Genomic DNA, 18,603 nt, shown 5'->3' with positions numbered 1-18,603 from the left:
TTATTACTAATTTACTTTTCCTTTTAACAGCATTCTTAGTTTAATCATAGTAAGCTAAAACATACTTCCTTCCAATGCTGTGAATTTTTTTCTAGAGCTACTCTTACCAAATTTTTTAATCTTTCATCTTTCAGAATTCGTTAGGCTTTTCAGTTGGCCTGAACAAACACAGCTAGAAGGGGCATTTGAAGGCAACAAAGAGAAAGAGAGTCTGCTCATCTCTCTTTGCTCAAAGAAGTACTCTGAGGTTGGAATGCCTTCCCGCTGTTTAGCTGTGTCTTCTCCATTTCAAATTGCTTCTCATTGTATTCCTGATTGCATGCTAACTTCTGCTTATTTCCCATGTGAGTGTCCTATGTGAGTTGAATTGCTCCAAGAAGTGAAATTCACCCAAATAAAGTGAAATGAAAGATGTTTTCATGGCTAGTATAATTTTCTGGAATTTTCCTACTCACCAAACTACCCTAACTATGTGGAAAATACAATGTAAGTCTTGAGTAATTTTATATCACTATTAGCTGAATGGATTACCATATTCAAGTTTAGTGGGTTTTTTGAGAGAAACAGTACTATTTTAGTATGATATGTATTTATAATGCAACAACTTATAAGCCTCTGAATGTTTAAACATGTTTCAATTTCAATTTTTGTTTTTTACATAGAAACTTGATTAAAATTCCTTGTATGCCTTAATAATTGACATAAATATTTTAGAGTTAATTATTTACTAATAATTTACTAACAATTTAATAACATTCTACAATCATTATTGTTTTAATAAAAAGTACTATATTTTTTTAAGTTTTATTTTGATTTATTTGAAAGACAGAGTTACAGAGAGAGGTGGAGACAGAGAGAGAGGTCTTCCATCTGATGGTTCACTCTCCAAATGGCCACAACAACCGGAGCTGTGCCAATCCGAAGCCAGGAGCCAGGAGCATCTTCCGGGTCTCCCACGTGGATGCAGGGGCCCAAGGACTTGGGCCATCTTCTACTGCTTTCCCAGGCCATAGCAGAAAGCTGGATCGGAAGAGGAGCAGCCAGGACTAGAACCGGCCCATATGGGATGCCAGCACTTCAGGCCAGGGCTTTAACCTGCTACGCCACAGTGCCGGTCCCTATATTTGTGTGAGATCTATACATTTCTCTTTAAACTTTTGGAAAGTGAGTCTATGACTTTCTTATTTCTCAGACTGTAGATAATTGGATTTAGCACAGGAATTATGACAGTGTAAAACAGAGAGAAGATCATATCCTGATCATTTGTGTCTGAAGATGTAGGGCGAACATACATGAAGAGAAGAGGACCATAATATAAACAGACAGACAAGAGATGGGATCCACAGGTGGAGAAAGCTTTCCTTAAGCCCTTTTCAGATTTCTTTCTTAAGATTGCAAAGAGAATAAATGTATAAGAGACAAGAACTGTTACAATGGTGAATACCTGAATTGAACCAGAGAAAATAAAAAGCATTAGAATATTAATAGAAGGATCAGTACAAGAAATCTTTAACAATGGTATAATATCACAATAAAAGTGATATACTACGTTGGAATGACAGAAGGTTAATCTCAATAGAAAACTTTCATGAATTAAGGCATGAATAAAGCCACCCCCAAATGACAAGACTAACAGCCGAATGCATAGTCCATTGTCCATAATCACTGGATAAAGTAAAGGTTTGCATATGGCTACATAGCGATCATAAGCCATTGTTGCCAACAGAAAACATTCTGTGGTTGCACTGATTGCAAAAGAAAAAAATTGTATCATGCATTCTGAGAGAGATATTATCTTACTCTTGGATAACAAGTTGACCAGCATCTTTGGAGTCACTGTGGATGATAACCAAGTATCCACCAAGGCTAAACTCCCAAGGAACAAGTACATGGGAATATGAAGGTGAGGGTCACTCCAAATGAGAGCAATGAGTCCCAGGTTTCCCATGATGGTGAGGAGATAGATCAGCAAGAACCCCAGGAAGACAGGGATTTTCCACTGTGACTGAAAGGTAAGTCCCGTGAGAACAAACTCTGCCAGTAAGGTTGAATTTTTCTTTTCCATGTCCTCACTGGATGTCCCCTGAAATGAAAGGCAGAGAGTGTAAAAGGATATTCAATAAGGATTTACAAAGAGAAAAATCAGAGTAGTAGAGTTGAAATAGAATTATAGTCTTATTGGTATACTCTCTAGTTTTATTTATTACCACTATAAAAGAAGAAAATATTTTGAGATGCCTGAAAATGGAAACATGTTTCAGTTTCTTCTGTATTTAAAATATACAGAATTAACATATTTAGAAAAAAAGTAAGAGCTTTGAAACTTGTCTCAAATTTGTAAAAAATATTATTGATTGCCTTTGGAATTTCTCTGCCTGAGAGCTTGCTCAGGGTCAAAAGAAAATAATTCAGAGGCCTGAATTATAAAATGAATTAAATATCATGTGAAGAAAATTGAACTTTATTACTTATACTATAGGCATATACTAGTAGGTTTTAAATGGAAAGTGATATGAAAAAGCAATCTTGAAATTAATTTTTGAGTGCACAAAATGACATGCAGAAGTGAAACTGAAGTTAGGATATTAATTGGGAAGGAATTACTGTTGTCCAGACTTTCCTGAATCACATTAATCATCCCAATGGCCTAGGGAAAATTCTGGACAAAATATAGATTGGGAGATATTAAGATAAAAATAGAGTCAATGAGATTTTGTAATCTGCATTTTTGAAATGGCCCTTGATGATCCAAGTGCCAAGTGTAGTGCCAAGTCCATGTGTCATATGATATCCAGTGTGATGAGGTTGGCAAAAAGATTAAGAATTTAGAACGTGTAATCACTAAGATTCTCTTATATATCAGATATTTAAAAATAGTCAGTGAAAAACAGAATGTTCCTCAAGTCATAAAAAATGAGACTGAGAAATAAGATTCATTGTCAAATTTGTGGGAAGAGTAATCTCTCAACTGCTAGGTGAGATTATGTTGAGAAGAGTGGGTCTGCTATATGCTAATCAGAATAATGACACGGGTGTCACTAAAGTAGTTGGAGGCGTAGTTATGAATGATCTGCCCAGTGGAAAGTGCACACAAAGAACAGAATTGAGATGAATCTAGAAGTTACATTGAAGAGATTATCATGTGGTTATTATTTATGAGGTGGCCACATTTGATCCCCTTTCTGAAACAGTCTTTTTAGTGGACCAAAGCTTCCATCTACTCTGGAAGTCAAAGAGATAGAAATACTTTCACATCTTCCTTGCTCCTAAGTGAGTGGTCTTGATTGAGGTTTGGGAAGTCAACCTCTCCCCTGCGTTCTCCCCAAATGACACTATATATATAATATATATATGTTGAGAGAGAGAGAGAGGCAAAAACAAAACAGAATAAGAGAATTTTGGTAGAAATGGCAACTGAGGCAGAAGTTTGCGATGTCAAGCATGTGCATGCCTCTTCCACAATAGCGCTGAGTGTGAACTGGGCATCTGAGTCAAACAGCAGTGACAGCTTTCTTTGGTGAACTACTATTGGGATATGATAATGGAAATTCACTGTCTTATCTTCCTGCTGAAATTTCAAGCTGATTCATATAATCTCAATAATATTTTGTGATCCTAGGCTGGAAATATGGTTAATATGGACATATATTGCAGAAAGATATTTAAGAACATATTGAAGTATAGGACCAAAGACCAAGATAATACTCTAGTAAGGCAAGAAACGAATAGAGACCTTTCAGTGTGGAAATTAAGACATTCTAGTGATGTTAGTAAGAGCATTATTTTCTTAAGTGTTAGAATCAGGGTCGGAGGATAATTAATAGTGGATATAAAATCAGTAGCACACTAAACCCACTTTACATTTTCTTTAAAATAATTAAAGAAATCATTCCAAATAATCCAAAGAACTCTTGACATTTGTATACTACATGTAGATAAATGTATATATTTTTCATTTTAATAAAAGTTTCCAAAGAGAAATGAAGACTAGATAAAATGGAGAGGAGAATAGAGACAAAAGTAGTGGAAAGGGAAATTTGAGTGAATGTAGAAGCAGGAAGTAAAAATAGAGAAAATATAGATGAGTGGGAAGCAAAAAAGTCAAAGAGGGAAAAGGATATATCAGAGAATGATCCAATACTAAATAAGGGGAAAGGCTCAGAGATTTTATTGTAAATGTTTGCCTTACCCCTGGAATTCATTAAAGTTGTCTTGGCACTCATTTAGAATAGTTTTTCCCATAGAATCTTTATAAACGAGATGTGATTTAAATTTGTTTCATTTTTTTGCATTAATCATTCATAAACATATACATACATACATAATAATGCATATACATACTAGCATTGGCGGGACACTTTTTTTTTTTTTTTTTGACAGGTAGAGTTGCAGGACAGTGAGAGAGAGAAACAGAGAGAAAGGTCTTCCTTCCGTTGGTTCACTCCCCAAATGGCCGCTACGGCCAGCGCTGCGCCAATCCAAAGCCAGGAACCAGGTGCTTCCTCCTGGTCTCCCATGCTGGTGCAGGGGCCCAAGCACTTGGGCCATCCTCCACTGCCTTCCCAGGCTACAACAGAGAGTGGGACTGGAAGAGGAACAACTGGGACTAGAACTCGGCACCCATATGGGATGCTGGCGCCGCAGGCAGAAGATTAACCAAGTGAGCCACAGCACCGGCCCCATGAACACTATAATATTATAATTAATATTAGTATATTATATTATACTAATATTGATATTATATATTAGTATATAGTTAGTATATTGTAGTATAATTTTAATATTATATATTAGTATATAATTAGTATATTATAGTATAATATTATATCAATATAATAGTAATAATTAATAATATTATGCTACATACTGGTAATTTGCCAAGAGATTAAATTTAGGTACTTTCACCGCCAACAACAGAGAAAGGTAACTATAAGACATGCTGGATATGCTAATTTGCTTGATTTTATCAGTCATTTTACTTTGTACCTTTTTATCAAGACATCATGTGGGTCCCCTCAAGCGAGAAGGTAAGAGTTGCTTTTTCTTTGCTATTACAGTGATTGGAATTTACTTTGTTTAGAAATCCTCTCATTTACCTTGAAAGTACTTGGTTCTTCAGAGTTTTTGGCAGAATAACATTGGACAAAAGACAGGAAATTAAAAAGGCAATATAAATAACCAATGCCAATATTTCCATTTTACATGCATTTTTTATTTGGAATGGGATTCCTTCCAGGTAATTCCAAATCATTGAATATGTAAAAATTATAAAATTAAGTTTGTTTGTGGGTTCTTAGGTCATAAGTGTTGGAAAGAGCGGTGAATGAATATTTTTCATATATTTCTGCAGTATACATAAAGTATTTGGACACGTAAGAAGAGGGTGAGGAGGGCCGGTGCCGCGGCTCACTAGGCTAATCCTCCGCCTTGTGACGCCGGCACACCCGGTTCTAGTCCCGGTTGGGGCGGCGGATTCTGTCCTAGTTGCCCCTCTTCCAGGCTAGCCCTCTGCTATGGCCTGGGAGTGCAGTGGATGATGGCCCAAGTCCTTGGGCCCTGCACCCCATGGGAGACCAGGAGAAGCACCTGGCTCCTGCCTTCGGATCAGCGGGATGTGCCAGCCACGGCGGCCATTGGAGGGTGAACCAACGTCAAAAGGAAGACCTTTCTCTCTGCCTCTCTCACTGTCCACTCTGTCAAAAATTAAAAAAAAAAAAAAAGAGGGTGAGGAGTTAATATTTGATTGACAGTTTAAGAGTTTTAATCGGAATACTAACAAAGCAGAATATAACTTTTATAACAATCAACAGAAAGATTTTATTTAAGAATCATTGTGTTTTGAATCTTGAAACCTAGTTTCACGTTGCTCGCAGCTCTAAATCACTAAATCTTATACAGTCGTTGTTTTTAGTAAAACATGCAAATAAAACATTGTTAAAGGGAATAAATCAATCTTACAATTATTTGTTTACCCAAATTTTAGACACACAGTAAAATATGAAGATGAAGTGCTGTTTTCCTCTTCTCACTTGGCTGTTATGTTATCTAAATTGCTATAAATTCAAAGTATTTTCATCTTTTATATACAAATGAAAATATGTAAATCATTTCTGTCTTACCCAGTTACTGAAAAAAATGTGTAGTCCTTTAAAAATAGCAGACTTCCTAAAACAGAAAAAAATAAAACAAGAAAGGATTGACAACAGTAAAAGTGGCAATTCTTTTCCTATTGATTCTTTTCAGGGGTTTAGTTTCCCAATCTCCAAAAAAAATGTTGTTTATATTAATTTGTGTGCACACAAGAGTCAACCGGTTGTGTAAGCATGTGCTTTTCTCAGAAGTAGAAGGACTGGAGATCTGAAGTTCTCTTAAGAGCACTAGAGGACTTATCCCCTGTAGGACAAGCTGAAGTCTTGCTACTGGGTACTGTGAATTTGGACAGAAATAAGTCCAGATTTTCCCATAGGACATTACAGACTTAGTAATCAAAAACATTAACTCATTCTAGACAGTTCTAGCCTTAACAATTATAATAGCTCTGTAATCTACTTCTTCTCCATCATAGATGATGCCTCTGACATGTTTTGTTTATGTAAACTTCAGTTTATATATAAAATTTTATGTTTTATGGGCTTCAATTAATATAGTCTTGTCTGAGAAAAACTCGACTTTAGTCAAGCCAATAACTTTATTTTCAAAGCAAAATTCTTATCCTTATGCAAACGGCAGCTCAAAACCAGACATATACCAATTTAAGTTGAAATCTGAGGAGAAATTTTACCTGGAAAATATTAGAAGGAGGACTAAAGTAAAGAAGAATGAGAATGTTTCTCACTGAGTGTGTGATACAGTGCCAGAGGTCATTATCACCCTGGATTCATTTCAGGATTTAAAAAGAATGAGACACTCCTGTAGTCTACATTTTTGCTTTCAGATGCATTTCAATTTCACAAGTGTTTTACAGTTTCTTAAAATTTCCATAATACACTCTGCTACACCCTCCAAGGCATCGAAAAAAAGAAATAAGACTTTTAAATTGTAATCTAAAATAGTTTTTCAAAAGAAAATCATGCTATTCAAGTCTGAAGGTACCTAAGAACAATAAATAAACTGCGAGAGAATGATTAGAAAAACATATTGAGCCAGAGAGAAATGGGAAAGTAGAGTGTTGAGAATAAAAAGAGTGGAAAGATAGTGACCCTGAAGGACAAAGTGAGGCACAGAGCCAAACATGGAAATAAATGTTCTAGCAAACAGTGAGAGAATTCAGCCCATGGAGTGTTGAAATCATGAGGTTTGAAGTAGATTTACTTGCTTATTTTTAAATTTAAATGTTTTAGGCCGGCGCCGCGGCTCACTAGGCTAATCCTCCGCCTAGCGGCGCCGGCACACCGGGTTCTAGTCCCGGTCGGGGCGCCGGATTCTGTCCCGGTTGCCCCTCTTCCAGGCCAGCCCTCTTCTGTGGCCAGGGAGTGCAGTGGAGGATGGCCCAGGTGCTTGGGCCCTGCACCCCATGGGAGACCAGGAAAAGCACCTGGCTCCTGGCTCCTGCCATCGGATCAGCGCGGTGCACCGGCCTCAGCGCGCCGGCCGCAGCGGCCATTAGAGGGTGAACCAACGGCAAAGGAAGACCTTTCTCTCTGTCTCTCTCTCTCACTGTCCATTCTGCCTGTCAAAAAAAAAAAATTTAAATGTTTTATTTTAGTTTTTATTTATTTATTTTCATTTTGTATTTTAAAGGCAGAGGGACAAGGCAGGGGAAGGAAATCTTTCATCTGCTGGTTTACATCCCAAAAGTCTACAACAACTAGGGCTGGGCCAGGCCAAAGTCAGAAACTCAAAACTCAATAGGAGAATCCAAGATGGCTAAATAGGGAAATGTTGTGCTGGATTTGACCATAGAAATGTACCAGAAGAACAGAGGAGGAACTTTGTTCCCAAGGGATAGCAGCCTGCACACCATAGGTGCTGCTCTCTAACACTGTCTGAACGAGAACCTCACGGGCCCCACTGACCTGAGTCCGGCCTGAAGTACTGTCAGGGGCCTGAGTGTCCATGACCCTGTGAAGGAAGACCACATGCCTTTCCTCCCCTACCCCATGAAGGTGCCTGGCGACTGGTAGGGAGAAAGAGCCATCTTGGTAAGTTGCATGGAGACCCTGAAGCCCATGTGTCACTGGTGGGTTTTGTCAGAGGGACAAATCCATGGACCCCTCTGACTTTGAGTCCATCCTGGAGAACTGGAGGTGGTGGGTTACCCACTTAGTTCCACAAAGCAAGGGCACATTGCTCCCCTCTCCTCATTACACAAAGATGCAATACACAGCTTGCCAAGGCAGAGAGTTGAAAATAAGTTTAACAAAAATGTATGGGCTTTCTAGCTTAGTGCATTTCTAAGGATTCAATGATGTGGTGTGTGTTGAATTATCCATTTTAAAGTTATGGATAAGTTATCCTATGTAGTCCCTCCTGCAGACTAGAAAGAGGTACAAAGTAAGTTAGCTGTTTGCATTGCATAAATAATATTTTCCTCATAAGGGGGCATAACTCTTGTCCATTTAACAAGTGATCCAGAAAGATGTTAGTTCTGAGTGAAGATCAAGATAAGAGAAGTCTCTGCAGCAGGTCTAGGTGGCTGTGCAAACTACCTAGAGGGAAAGAAGGGGGTGTCAAGAAGCAGCTGGAACACAATTCCCTGAGATTTATCGCTTACAAAGTTCCTCTCCAGACGATGAATACATTGTATTATTACAGCAATGGGCTATAGCAACACATCACTTGGACTTGATTCTGTAACTTGATATAATATACAGGATACAAAAAATATAATGTGTGTGAGCAAAATTAACATTTTGAGATTTGATTACTGTTTATAGCCCATGCCAATACTCTTGAGGAACAGTGTTGTTTTAACTTACTATTTGTAACATTCTTTATTTAGCAGAGGATTAAGATTGTGATTATAAAATAAACTGAAAATGTCACTGTAAAAATTAAAAGGAAAAAGGAGAAAGGAAAAAGGGGAAGGTGGGAATGTGGTCAGGAAGGAGGGTAGGGTCAGAAGTTTCATTATGCTCTTAAATCTGTACATATATAAAGTACACAAAATTTGTTCACCTTATATAAATTTTTTAAATTTGTTTCACTGATTATTTTTAAAAAGTATTTCGATAAGTGTACTCCCAAATCAGTATCACTGAAAGGATGGAGCAGAGTGATCTGTGTTTTCACAGCTTTCCAGGCAATTATGGCTTCCATTAAAGTCTGAAACATACTATTTAAAAGAACCAAACAAAAGCCTAGATCAGAGACATTGTCGTATTTATCTAATATACATATTCTGCTATAGCTATTCCCCACAACTTGAAATTTGATAAAAGTGTTTCTGGTTTTCCATATCATTTGTATTTTTACTTAAATCCTCATTATTTTGTTTCTTTGAGCACAACATAGGGTAATTTTGCCAGTAATCCCATGCAAAGCAGGAAGCATTGTGTGATGTAAAAAATAATGTATATACATGTATATAAAGAGAGAGGAACTACACATTCTTTTAAATGTACAAGTAAAGTTATGGATACACCTTCATGATAAAGAGTTTTTTACTGTTATTTTAAGTATTTCTGTGGGGGGTGGCTTTAATCCAACATGAACCATAGTTCTGACAACCAGATGACCTGTGTATGTGATATAATCCCTTTCAAGTAAATATCTAATAAATAATACATATATATTTTCATAGTTCTTTAAAAGGATCAGTAGAATATGGGATTTCACAGATGCATATTTAACCACTTTCACAATGTCTGAATAAATGGTAAAATGATTGCACAAAGGATTATATATATGTGTGTGTGTGTATATATATATGTATATATAATAAAAATGACAATGGGATCATCTCAATGGACTGGAGATTTTAGTGAACTTCTGGAAGATGTAAGGTAGTGGAAGCTTGATTGAAGGATAAACCAGAGCAATCTGTGCACTAGATTTGCAAAGGAGAGGGCTGGAGGAGAAGTCATGATTTCTGACAGTCCCGCTTACTTTCTTTAACCTCACCCATCTTGAAGTAAGACGTTACCAGTTATACTCACCTTTCTATAGGACCATGGTTTAATATGTCTTCTCTTACAAGGGAAATAACAACTGGGGAAGCATACCTTTACATTATCAAAAGAAATAGATGCCCATTGTTTACATAAATATTACTGGTCTAGTGTTTAGATGCGAACAGTGAACAAACAAAGCAAAAATCTAGATAATTGACAAGAAACCATTAGAACAATGAGAATATTACATAGCAGTTGAAACTAACGGACTGTGGACACATCTAGTACTATGTATTCTCGGGGAAGGAATAGTGAAAGCAGCTGAATTTTGAAACAGTCTCTTTCCTGGGACTTAAAGTATATCCTTCAGATAACAGGAGTGCAGAAATTTGGTCTGGTTTTTGAATGGGCCTCTGCAAACACAGAATAATGATATTTGCTAGAAACACAAATATTTTATACCCTTTATAAAGATTAAATAATTTCTTCTAATTTTTTCACAGTCCTTACAAAGAGTTAATCCTAGTTTAAAGAAGAGCAATAATAATGCACCTTAGGTTATGATACTTTCCAGTTATCAACGAAACTTAAGGTGAGCTGATGTGCAGTAGCCTTTCCAGATCCATTAATCTTTAGTTTATTTCCAGATTGAAAAAGAGGAATAATACACTCTTACTGCTTGCTATATATTTGTGCTGACAGAGTCTATTTAACTTCTTTTTTTAAAAAGATTTATTTTATTTATTTGAAAGACAGAGTTACAGAGAGAGGTAGAGACAGAGAGAGAGGTCTTCCATCCAACGGTTCACTCCCTAGATGGCCGCAACGGCCGGAGCTGCACCAATCCGAAGTCAGGAGCTTCTTCCGGGTCTCCCATGTGGGTGCAGGGGCCCAAGGACTTGGGCCGTCTTCTACTACTTTCCCAGGCCGTAGCAGAGATATGGATTGGAAGAGGAGCAGCTGGGACTAGAACCAGCTCCCATATGGGATGCTAGCACTTCAGGCCAGGGCTTTAACCCACTGCGCCACAGCACTGGCAGAGTCTATTTAATTTCAGAAATACTTCACAAATATTTATTTAAGGCCTTACGTGTATGAACCACCAGGTTGCCCATTGCAAGATAAATAAATAATAGAACTGTAAAATTTTATATTATTTTATTTTATGAAAGAGGGAAAGATTGAGTTTCCATCTGTTAGTTCACTCCCCAAATACCAAAATGGCTGGATCTGGACCAGGCCAAAAGTAGGATTCCAGAATTTAATCCCAGTGAACCATGTGGGCGGCAGGAACCCAGGCACTTGAACTATCTTCTTCTGTCTCCTAGGGTGTGTATTAGCAGGAAACTGGAATAACCTGGGCATTCCAATAAGGAATGTGGGCATCTTAACAACAGTACCAAATACCTGCCCCTTAAGTCATAATTTAAAAGATCTTTTAGACTAAGTTCTATACAAGGTAAGTATAAATTAAGAAGCACCAATAAATTGCTAATTATTTCCAATAAGTGAACATTCCTCTCCTCTTCCAGCTAATATGGCAAAGCTTCATGGAGGGCAGAGCACTTGAGATAGACCTTGAAAAGGAACACTATTTCAGTTGTACATGAATCAGGGAGAAGTTGGAGTAGCAGGGGCTTCTCTGTGGCAAGAACTCTATGAGCCAAAGCATGTACTTGAGTGTACCTAGAAGGTTTTCAGAAATTCATTTTAGCTACAACACAGGTTCTGTTCAGAGAAATGTAGGTGAAGAGACTCCAGAGTTAATCAATGTTTTGGTTTTTTAAATTGTGGATGAGCAAACACAAGTTGAAGATATCATGTAAATCATATAATCTATGCATTCACATGAACAAACATACATATCCAAACACATATTCACATCTAGATACCATCTAGTAGAAATGATAGTCCATTAAAAGTTACTGAAGGATGTAATTGAACCCAAGGTTTGTTTCTGGAGAATCACCAGTCAGCAATATTTAGGAAGAATGTACAAACAAGATGAAGGATACAAGTAACTATAGAGTTTTACAAAATACACAGATGAGTGACTGAGGTCCTCACATATTAGTAGAAAAGTGTATGGTGTTTCAGGGCTCAGAGGAAGGGCAGCGGTGGAAATGAATGAAAATTCTCCATTATATACAGAGTTTGAAGTGTGAGGAAAGTTAACATTTAAGGAACTTGTGACACTAAACATCCAAACTCTTTATTGTTTTCCATTTTCATATCTTTCCCAGCCACTTACTGGCTATTATGATATTATATCTTAACACTATTTGATATTTGGTAATATGCATTTAAGGTCGCTTATTCTTAGCAAGACATTCCAATACATATTGAAATATTAATAGTTCTTTTAATAGCTTAATGTTTCTTAAATTCTAGGAAAGCAGACCATTTCCCTCCTATTTTGCTATTTTTGTTTGCTTCTGTATATTCACACTAATTTATTTAATTATTTATTTATTTTAAGATTGTATTTATTTTATTTGCGAGGTAGAGTTACAACAGTGAGAGGGAAAGACAGAGAGAAAGGTCTTCCTTCCGTTGGTTCACTTCCCAGATGGCTCCAATGGCCAGAGCTGTGCCCATCCAAAGGCAGGAGCCAAGTGCTTCCTCCCGGTCACGCACACAGGTGCAGGGGCAAAAGTACTTGGACCATCATCTACTGCTTTCCCAGGCCACAGCAGATAGCTGGGATTGAAGAGGGGCAGCGCCACAGGTAGAGGATTAACCTACTGTGCCACAGAGCTGGCCCCCACACTAATTTAATTCTTCAATCTTATCTGTTAGGTTTTGTTTAAGTGAGTGTAGTTCCCACATTCCCTGATATCATACAAATGCAGAAGGAAAAGCCTTTGAAGGCATCATAAACAAAAATGGAAACTTACCTCTTCTCATTACTCATATACTGAGCTAAGGGTGTCCTCTTAACAATTTGGCCCTGCTTTCACTGTCTCATTTTTTCTAAGATTGCATTTACATGTCTGTTTATTTCTCTAAATGGTTTGGGAGTAGAATTCCTATAAGAGAATAAAAAATTTCCAACAAGTCAGGATAAAAAATATTTAAAGGGCTAGTAGATTTCTCAGGGTCTCCATTTGCTCAACCACACACGAATGCCACCAAAATGGACTAAGTGTGATATGAGGCTCCATCCCCTCCAACCCTGTAAGCTGTTTTCTGTATTCTAATCATGTTTTTTATAAGAAATATGCAATTTTAGCATTACTGTATTAGTAAAGCCATACTAGGGACCATATAAAATAATAAATGTTTTCCTATATAATTATTCTAGGACTACCTAAACACTTGATTAACATTCCTTGTTTTTTTCAAATTAAAAATACCAATATTTTAAATAGTACATTTATTATAATAACTAAGCTATTAAACTTTGAGGGTAGTTGTAATTATAAAAACTTTGAATTCTTACCCGAAGCCACATCTAATAATGAAAGTCCTGTGACAATACTAAAAAGAGATACTAGTGTATGTATCTATGTAATATTTGTGACAGTGAGGCTATGACTTTCTTATTTCTCAGACTGTAGATAATTGGATTTAACACAGGAATTATGATTGTATAAAATAAAGAGTCCATCATATCTTGATCATCTGCTTGTTGAGATGCAGGACACACATACATGAAGAGAAGAGGGCCAAAGTACAAAGAGACAGACAAGAGGTGGGCTCCACAGGTGGAGAAGGCCTTCCTCATGCTCTTTTCAGACTTCTTTTTTAGGACTGTAGAGAGAATAAATGTATAAGAGACAAGAACAGTCACAATGGTGAACACCTGAATTGAACCAGACAAAATGAAAACCATTAGAAAATTAATGGAAGGATCAGTACAGGAAATCTTAAATAAAGGAATAATGTCACAGTAAAAGTGATGTAATATGTTGGAATGACAGAAGGTCAATCGGAATAAAAACCCTTCATGAATTAAAGCATGAACAAAACCACTTACAAATGACAAGGCTATTAGCCGAATGCATAGTCTATTTGTCATAATCATTGGATAAAGCAATGGTTTGCATATGGCTACAAAGCGATCATATGCCATTGTTGCCAAGAGGAAACATTCTGTAGTTCCACCAAATGCAAAGGAAAGAAATTGTATCATACATTCAGAGAGAGATATCATCTTACTCTTGGCTAACAAGTTGACCAGCATCTTTGGAGTCACTGTAGATGAAATCCAAGCATCAACAAAGGCTAAACTCCCAAGGAACAAATACATAGGGATATGAAGGTGAGAGTCACTCCAGATGAGAGCAATAAGTCCCAGGTTCCCAAAAATAGTCAGGAGATAGATCAGCAAGAACCCCAGGAACAGGGGGATTTTCCACTGAGGTTGATAGGTAAGTCCTGTAAGAATAAATTCTGTCAGCAAAGTTGCATTTTTCTTGTCCATGTCCTCACTGGTTATCTCCTGAAATAAAATGAAAATGAAAAAAGTGTTTACTAGTATTTATAGCATTTATACTGGAGAAGGGCTTGACAGAAAATCATAATCTTATCACAGTATATTTTTAATTTTATTTAGTGTTACTGGAAATTGTTTTGGAGGAATCAAAAACTTCAAGTAAATGCAATTATTTCAACTACAAAAACCTTTTTAAAATTTTCTCCAGGTGATTGAAATACATGTAAAGTGCCTCGTCTATGTATAACACGATGCTAGGAGTGATGAGGAGGATGAAAAAATAGATTCTGCAGAATGTAGTCACTAGGACTCAGTCATATGTTCGATGTGACATAGTAGTAAAAATGAGAGCAGCCACTTGCTTATTAGGTAGATAGTCATACAAGATTGAAATCAAGAACTCAGATCCATTGACAAGTTTGTAGCATGAGCATCTTTTTTTAACTTTTATTTAGTAAATATAATTTTCAAAAGTACAGTTTATGGATTACAATGGCTTTTTCCTCCCACCCACACCCCTCCCATCTCCCGCTCCCTCTCCCATTCCATTCACATCAAGATTCATTTTCAATTATCTTTATATACAGAAGATCGGCTTAGAATATATTAAGTAAAGATTTCATCAGTTTGCACCCACATAGAACATAAAGTGTAAAATACTGTTTCAGTACTAGTTATAGCATTGATTCACATTGGACAACACATTAAGGACAGAGATCCCACATGAGGAGTAAGTACACAGTGACTCCTGTTGTTGACTTAACAATTTGACACTCTTGTTTATGGCGTCAGTAATCTTCCTAGGCTCTAGTCATGAGTTTCCAAGTCTATGGAAGCCTCTTGAGTTCGCTGACTTCGACCTTATTCATGAACATCTTTAATATTCCAACACTTGGTACTATAATACTACTAGAATAATAGCAACAAGGGCTTGGGAGTCATTGGGATAATTGAGGGAATAGTCTTTGATGACCTATCACTTGGTGAGTACACAAAGATAAGAACAAGTTAAGGTAAAAACCTGAGGAAGTTACAAAAGGTATGGATGTCATTTAAGGTTATTAGGTGGGGCCAGCACTGTGGCATAGTAGGTTAAGCAGCCACTTGTGGTGGCATCCCATAAGTGTGCTGGTATGAGTCCCAGCTGCTCCACTTCCAATGCAGCACCCTGCTAATGGCCTGGAAAAGCAACAGAAGATGGCCCAAGTGCTTGGGCCTTTGCACCCACATGGGAGAACCAGAGGAGGCTCCTGGCTCCTGGCTTTGCATTGGCCCATTTCCAGCTATTGTGGCCCTTTGGTGAGTGAATCAGCGGATAGAAGATCTCCCTTCTGGCTCTCCTTCTCTCTGTCTATTACTCTGCCTTTCAAATAAAAGTAAATAAATATTTTTAAAAAGTATTAGGTGACCAATATCTGGTCCACTTTCTATAATATGAATTTTGGAAGCAGAAAGAGGATTTGAACTAGATTTATCCAATCAAACCCACCCAACCTATTTTGGGATAAAAAGAGTTGTAGGTAAACATTAATGGACAAAAAATCTTTTTAGTTGCCAAGGTTACCAAGAGAAACATATTAAGATTGCAGCACATTTCCTGCATATGCAACAAGGTATTGCCAGTGTGAGTTGTGTCACCTGGATTCAACAGCAATAAAGCGTTTGTTGAGCTACTGTTGGGACATAGCACTGCATGTTGACTGGCTTTCTTGCTTCTTTCTTTTATCAGCAATTTTTTTAAAGATTTAATTTATTTATTTGAAAGGCAGAGTTACAGAGAGAGAATCTTCCATCAGCTGCTTTAATCCCCAAATAGCCACAATGGCCAGGCCTGGGCTGATCCGAATCCAGGAACCAGGATCTTCATCTGGGTCTCCCATGACGCTGCAGAGGCCGCAAGGACCTGGCCATCTTCTGCTGCCTTTCCAGGTGGATTAACAAGGAGCTGGATCTGAAGTGCAGCAGCCGGAACTCAAACAAGCAGCCATATAAGATGCAGGGACTGAAGGAGGAGGCTTAACCTGTCAAGCCACAAAGCTGTCCCTTGTTCCCACCATTATTGCTAGATGATTTACCCAACTCCCTTAGCATTTTTTTTCATTTTCTTTTTTTTTTTTGCCCTTTAATCAATTTATTTTTTTAACTTTTATTTAATGAATATAAATCTCCAAAATACAGCTTATGGATTACAATGGCTTCCCCCCCAACGTCCCTCCCACCCGCAACCCTCCCCTTTCCCACTCCCTCTCCCCTTCCATTCACATCAAGATTCATTTTCGATTCTCTTTATATACAGAAGATCAGTTTAGCATACATTAAGTAAAGATTTCAACAGTTTGCTCCCACACAGAAACATAAAGTGAAAAATACTGTTTGAGTACTAGTTATAGCATTAAATCTCAATGTACAGCACACTAAGGACAGAGATCCTACATGAGGAGTAAGTGCACAGTGACTCCTGTTGTTGACTTAACAAATTGACACTCTTGTTTATGGCATCAGTAATCACCCTAGGCTCTTGTCATGAGCTGCCAAGGCTATGGAAGCCCCCTGAGTTCACTGACTCTGATCATATTTAGACAAGGCCACTGTCAAAGTGGAAGTTCTCTCCTCCCTTCAGAGAAAGGTACCTCCTTCTTTGATGACCCGTTCTTTCCACTGGGATCTCACTCGCGGAGATCTTTCATTTAGGTTGTTTTTTTTTTTTCCCCCAGAGTGTCTTGGCTTTCCATGCCTGAAATACTCTCATCGGCTTTTCAGCCAGATCCGCATGCCTTAAGGGCTGATTCTGAGGCCAGAGTGCTGTTTAGGACATCTGCCATTCTTTGGGTCTTATGTGTATCTCACTTCCCATGTTGGATCGTTCTCTCCCTTTTTGATTCTATCAGCTAGTATTTGCAGACACTAGTCTTGTTTATGTGATCCCTTTGGTTCTTAGTCCTATCATTATGATCAATTGTGAACAGAAATTGATCACTGGGACTAGTGAGATGGCATTGGTACATGCCACCTCAATGGGATTGAATTCGAATCCCCTGGTATGTTTCTAACTCTACCGTTTGAGGTAAGTCAGCTTGAGCATGTCCCGAATTGCACATCTCTTCCCTCTCTTATTCCCACTCTTATATTTAACAGCGATCACTTTTCAGTTAAGTTTCAGCACTTAAGAAGAATTGTGTATTGATTACAGTATTCAACCAAAAGTATTAAGTAGAATAAACAAAAAAAAATACTTAGAGGGATAACATATTAAGTTGTTCATCAACAGTCAGGGCTATGCTGATCAAGTCACCGTTTCTCATAGTGTTCATTTCACTTTAACAGGTTTCCTTTTTGGTGCTCAGTTGTCACCTATCGGGGAGAACATGTGGTATTTGCCAACTCCCCTAGTATTTCTATGTTATAGTCAATTTCTATTCAACAAATTCATTTTCTGTTGAAATCCAAAGCCATGAATGTTCAAAAGAGATAAAGGAAATACAAGAAATGGGTGCTGAGCAGAGTGATCAAATAAAAAAGCAAAAAGGAAAATAGTAAGTTGAGTGTTTTGAATATGAAAAGACAAATTATTAAGAATTACGAAGTGATGTCCAATGCCAACTGTCAAAATAAATGCTCTGGAGCAGAAAGAGTAAAGAGAGATCACTCAATGTGATAAGGAAGAAAATTTTAGTGGTTTTAGAGAGCGCTTTCCATTATGTAACCGAACTAAGGTCAGAAAATAGCAAGAAGTGAGGGAACATGGCACAGCAATGAGAGAAATGTTACAGTCCTACCTGAAGTGTGGAGAGAAGCTGCCATTTGTCTACAGCACACAGACTAACTTAATTTTTTTTTCCTATGGAACATTTTAAGCAAAATTTTCAAAAAGAAGGGCAGTCGTGTGAAAGATGAGGAATAGAAGATATCCAAAGGAGAAAAGAGACAGAATTGGCAACACAAATTTGGGTAGGTAAAAATAAAACAAGAGGGAAAAGAGAAGTAGACAGAATAACACAGTGATGTCATCTTTGTTTCCTCTCAATTATAACTTAATTCTCTAGATCTCTGGCTGCTTTTTTTTTCTGAGAGCATTTTCTCTTCTCCACTAGGTTTTGTTTTTCTCCATTTTTA

The 18,603-nt window shown here is 37.4% G+C and overlaps 2 protein-coding genes across 2 annotated transcripts; both read right to left on the bottom strand.

Annotated features, from left to right (window-relative positions):
• Positions 1-843: 843 nt before the first annotated feature.
• Positions 844-2,078, bottom strand: LOC100356573 (olfactory receptor 5H8-like). Its single transcript, XM_008267070.5, has one exon. It carries the CDS (start codon positions 2,063-2,065, stop codon positions 1,136-1,138), a length of 930 nt encoding a protein of 309 aa, XP_008265292.5. The 5' UTR covers positions 2,066-2,078; the 3' UTR covers positions 844-1,135.
• An 11,467-nt stretch (positions 2,079-13,545) lies between these two features.
• Positions 13,546-14,487, bottom strand: LOC100340422 (olfactory receptor 5H2-like). The gene has a single exon (XM_008267204.5). The coding sequence runs from the start codon at positions 14,476-14,478 to the stop codon at positions 13,546-13,548; it is 933 nt and encodes a 310-aa protein (XP_008265426.2). The 5' UTR covers positions 14,479-14,487.
• Between the last annotated feature and the right edge of the window lie 4,116 nt (positions 14,488-18,603).

This window comes from Oryctolagus cuniculus, chromosome 4, assembly GCF_051225735.1.
Source record: "Oryctolagus cuniculus isolate XC-2025 breed Fujian yellow rabbit chromosome 4, ASM5122573v1, whole genome shotgun sequence".
Taxonomy (NCBI): domain Eukaryota; kingdom Metazoa; phylum Chordata; class Mammalia; order Lagomorpha; family Leporidae; genus Oryctolagus; species Oryctolagus cuniculus.
Note: the sequence above shows the minus strand (reverse complement) of the source record. Positions and strands in the feature narration are given on the sequence as shown.

Coding starts and splice junctions, on each gene's coding strand:
- LOC100356573 (XM_008267070.5), bottom strand. CDS start 2,065: ATGGAAAAGAAAAATTCAACCTTACTGGCAGAGTTTGTTCTCACGGGA.
- LOC100340422 (XM_008267204.5), bottom strand. CDS start 14,478: ATGGACAAGAAAAATGCAACTTTGCTGACAGAATTTATTCTTACAGGA.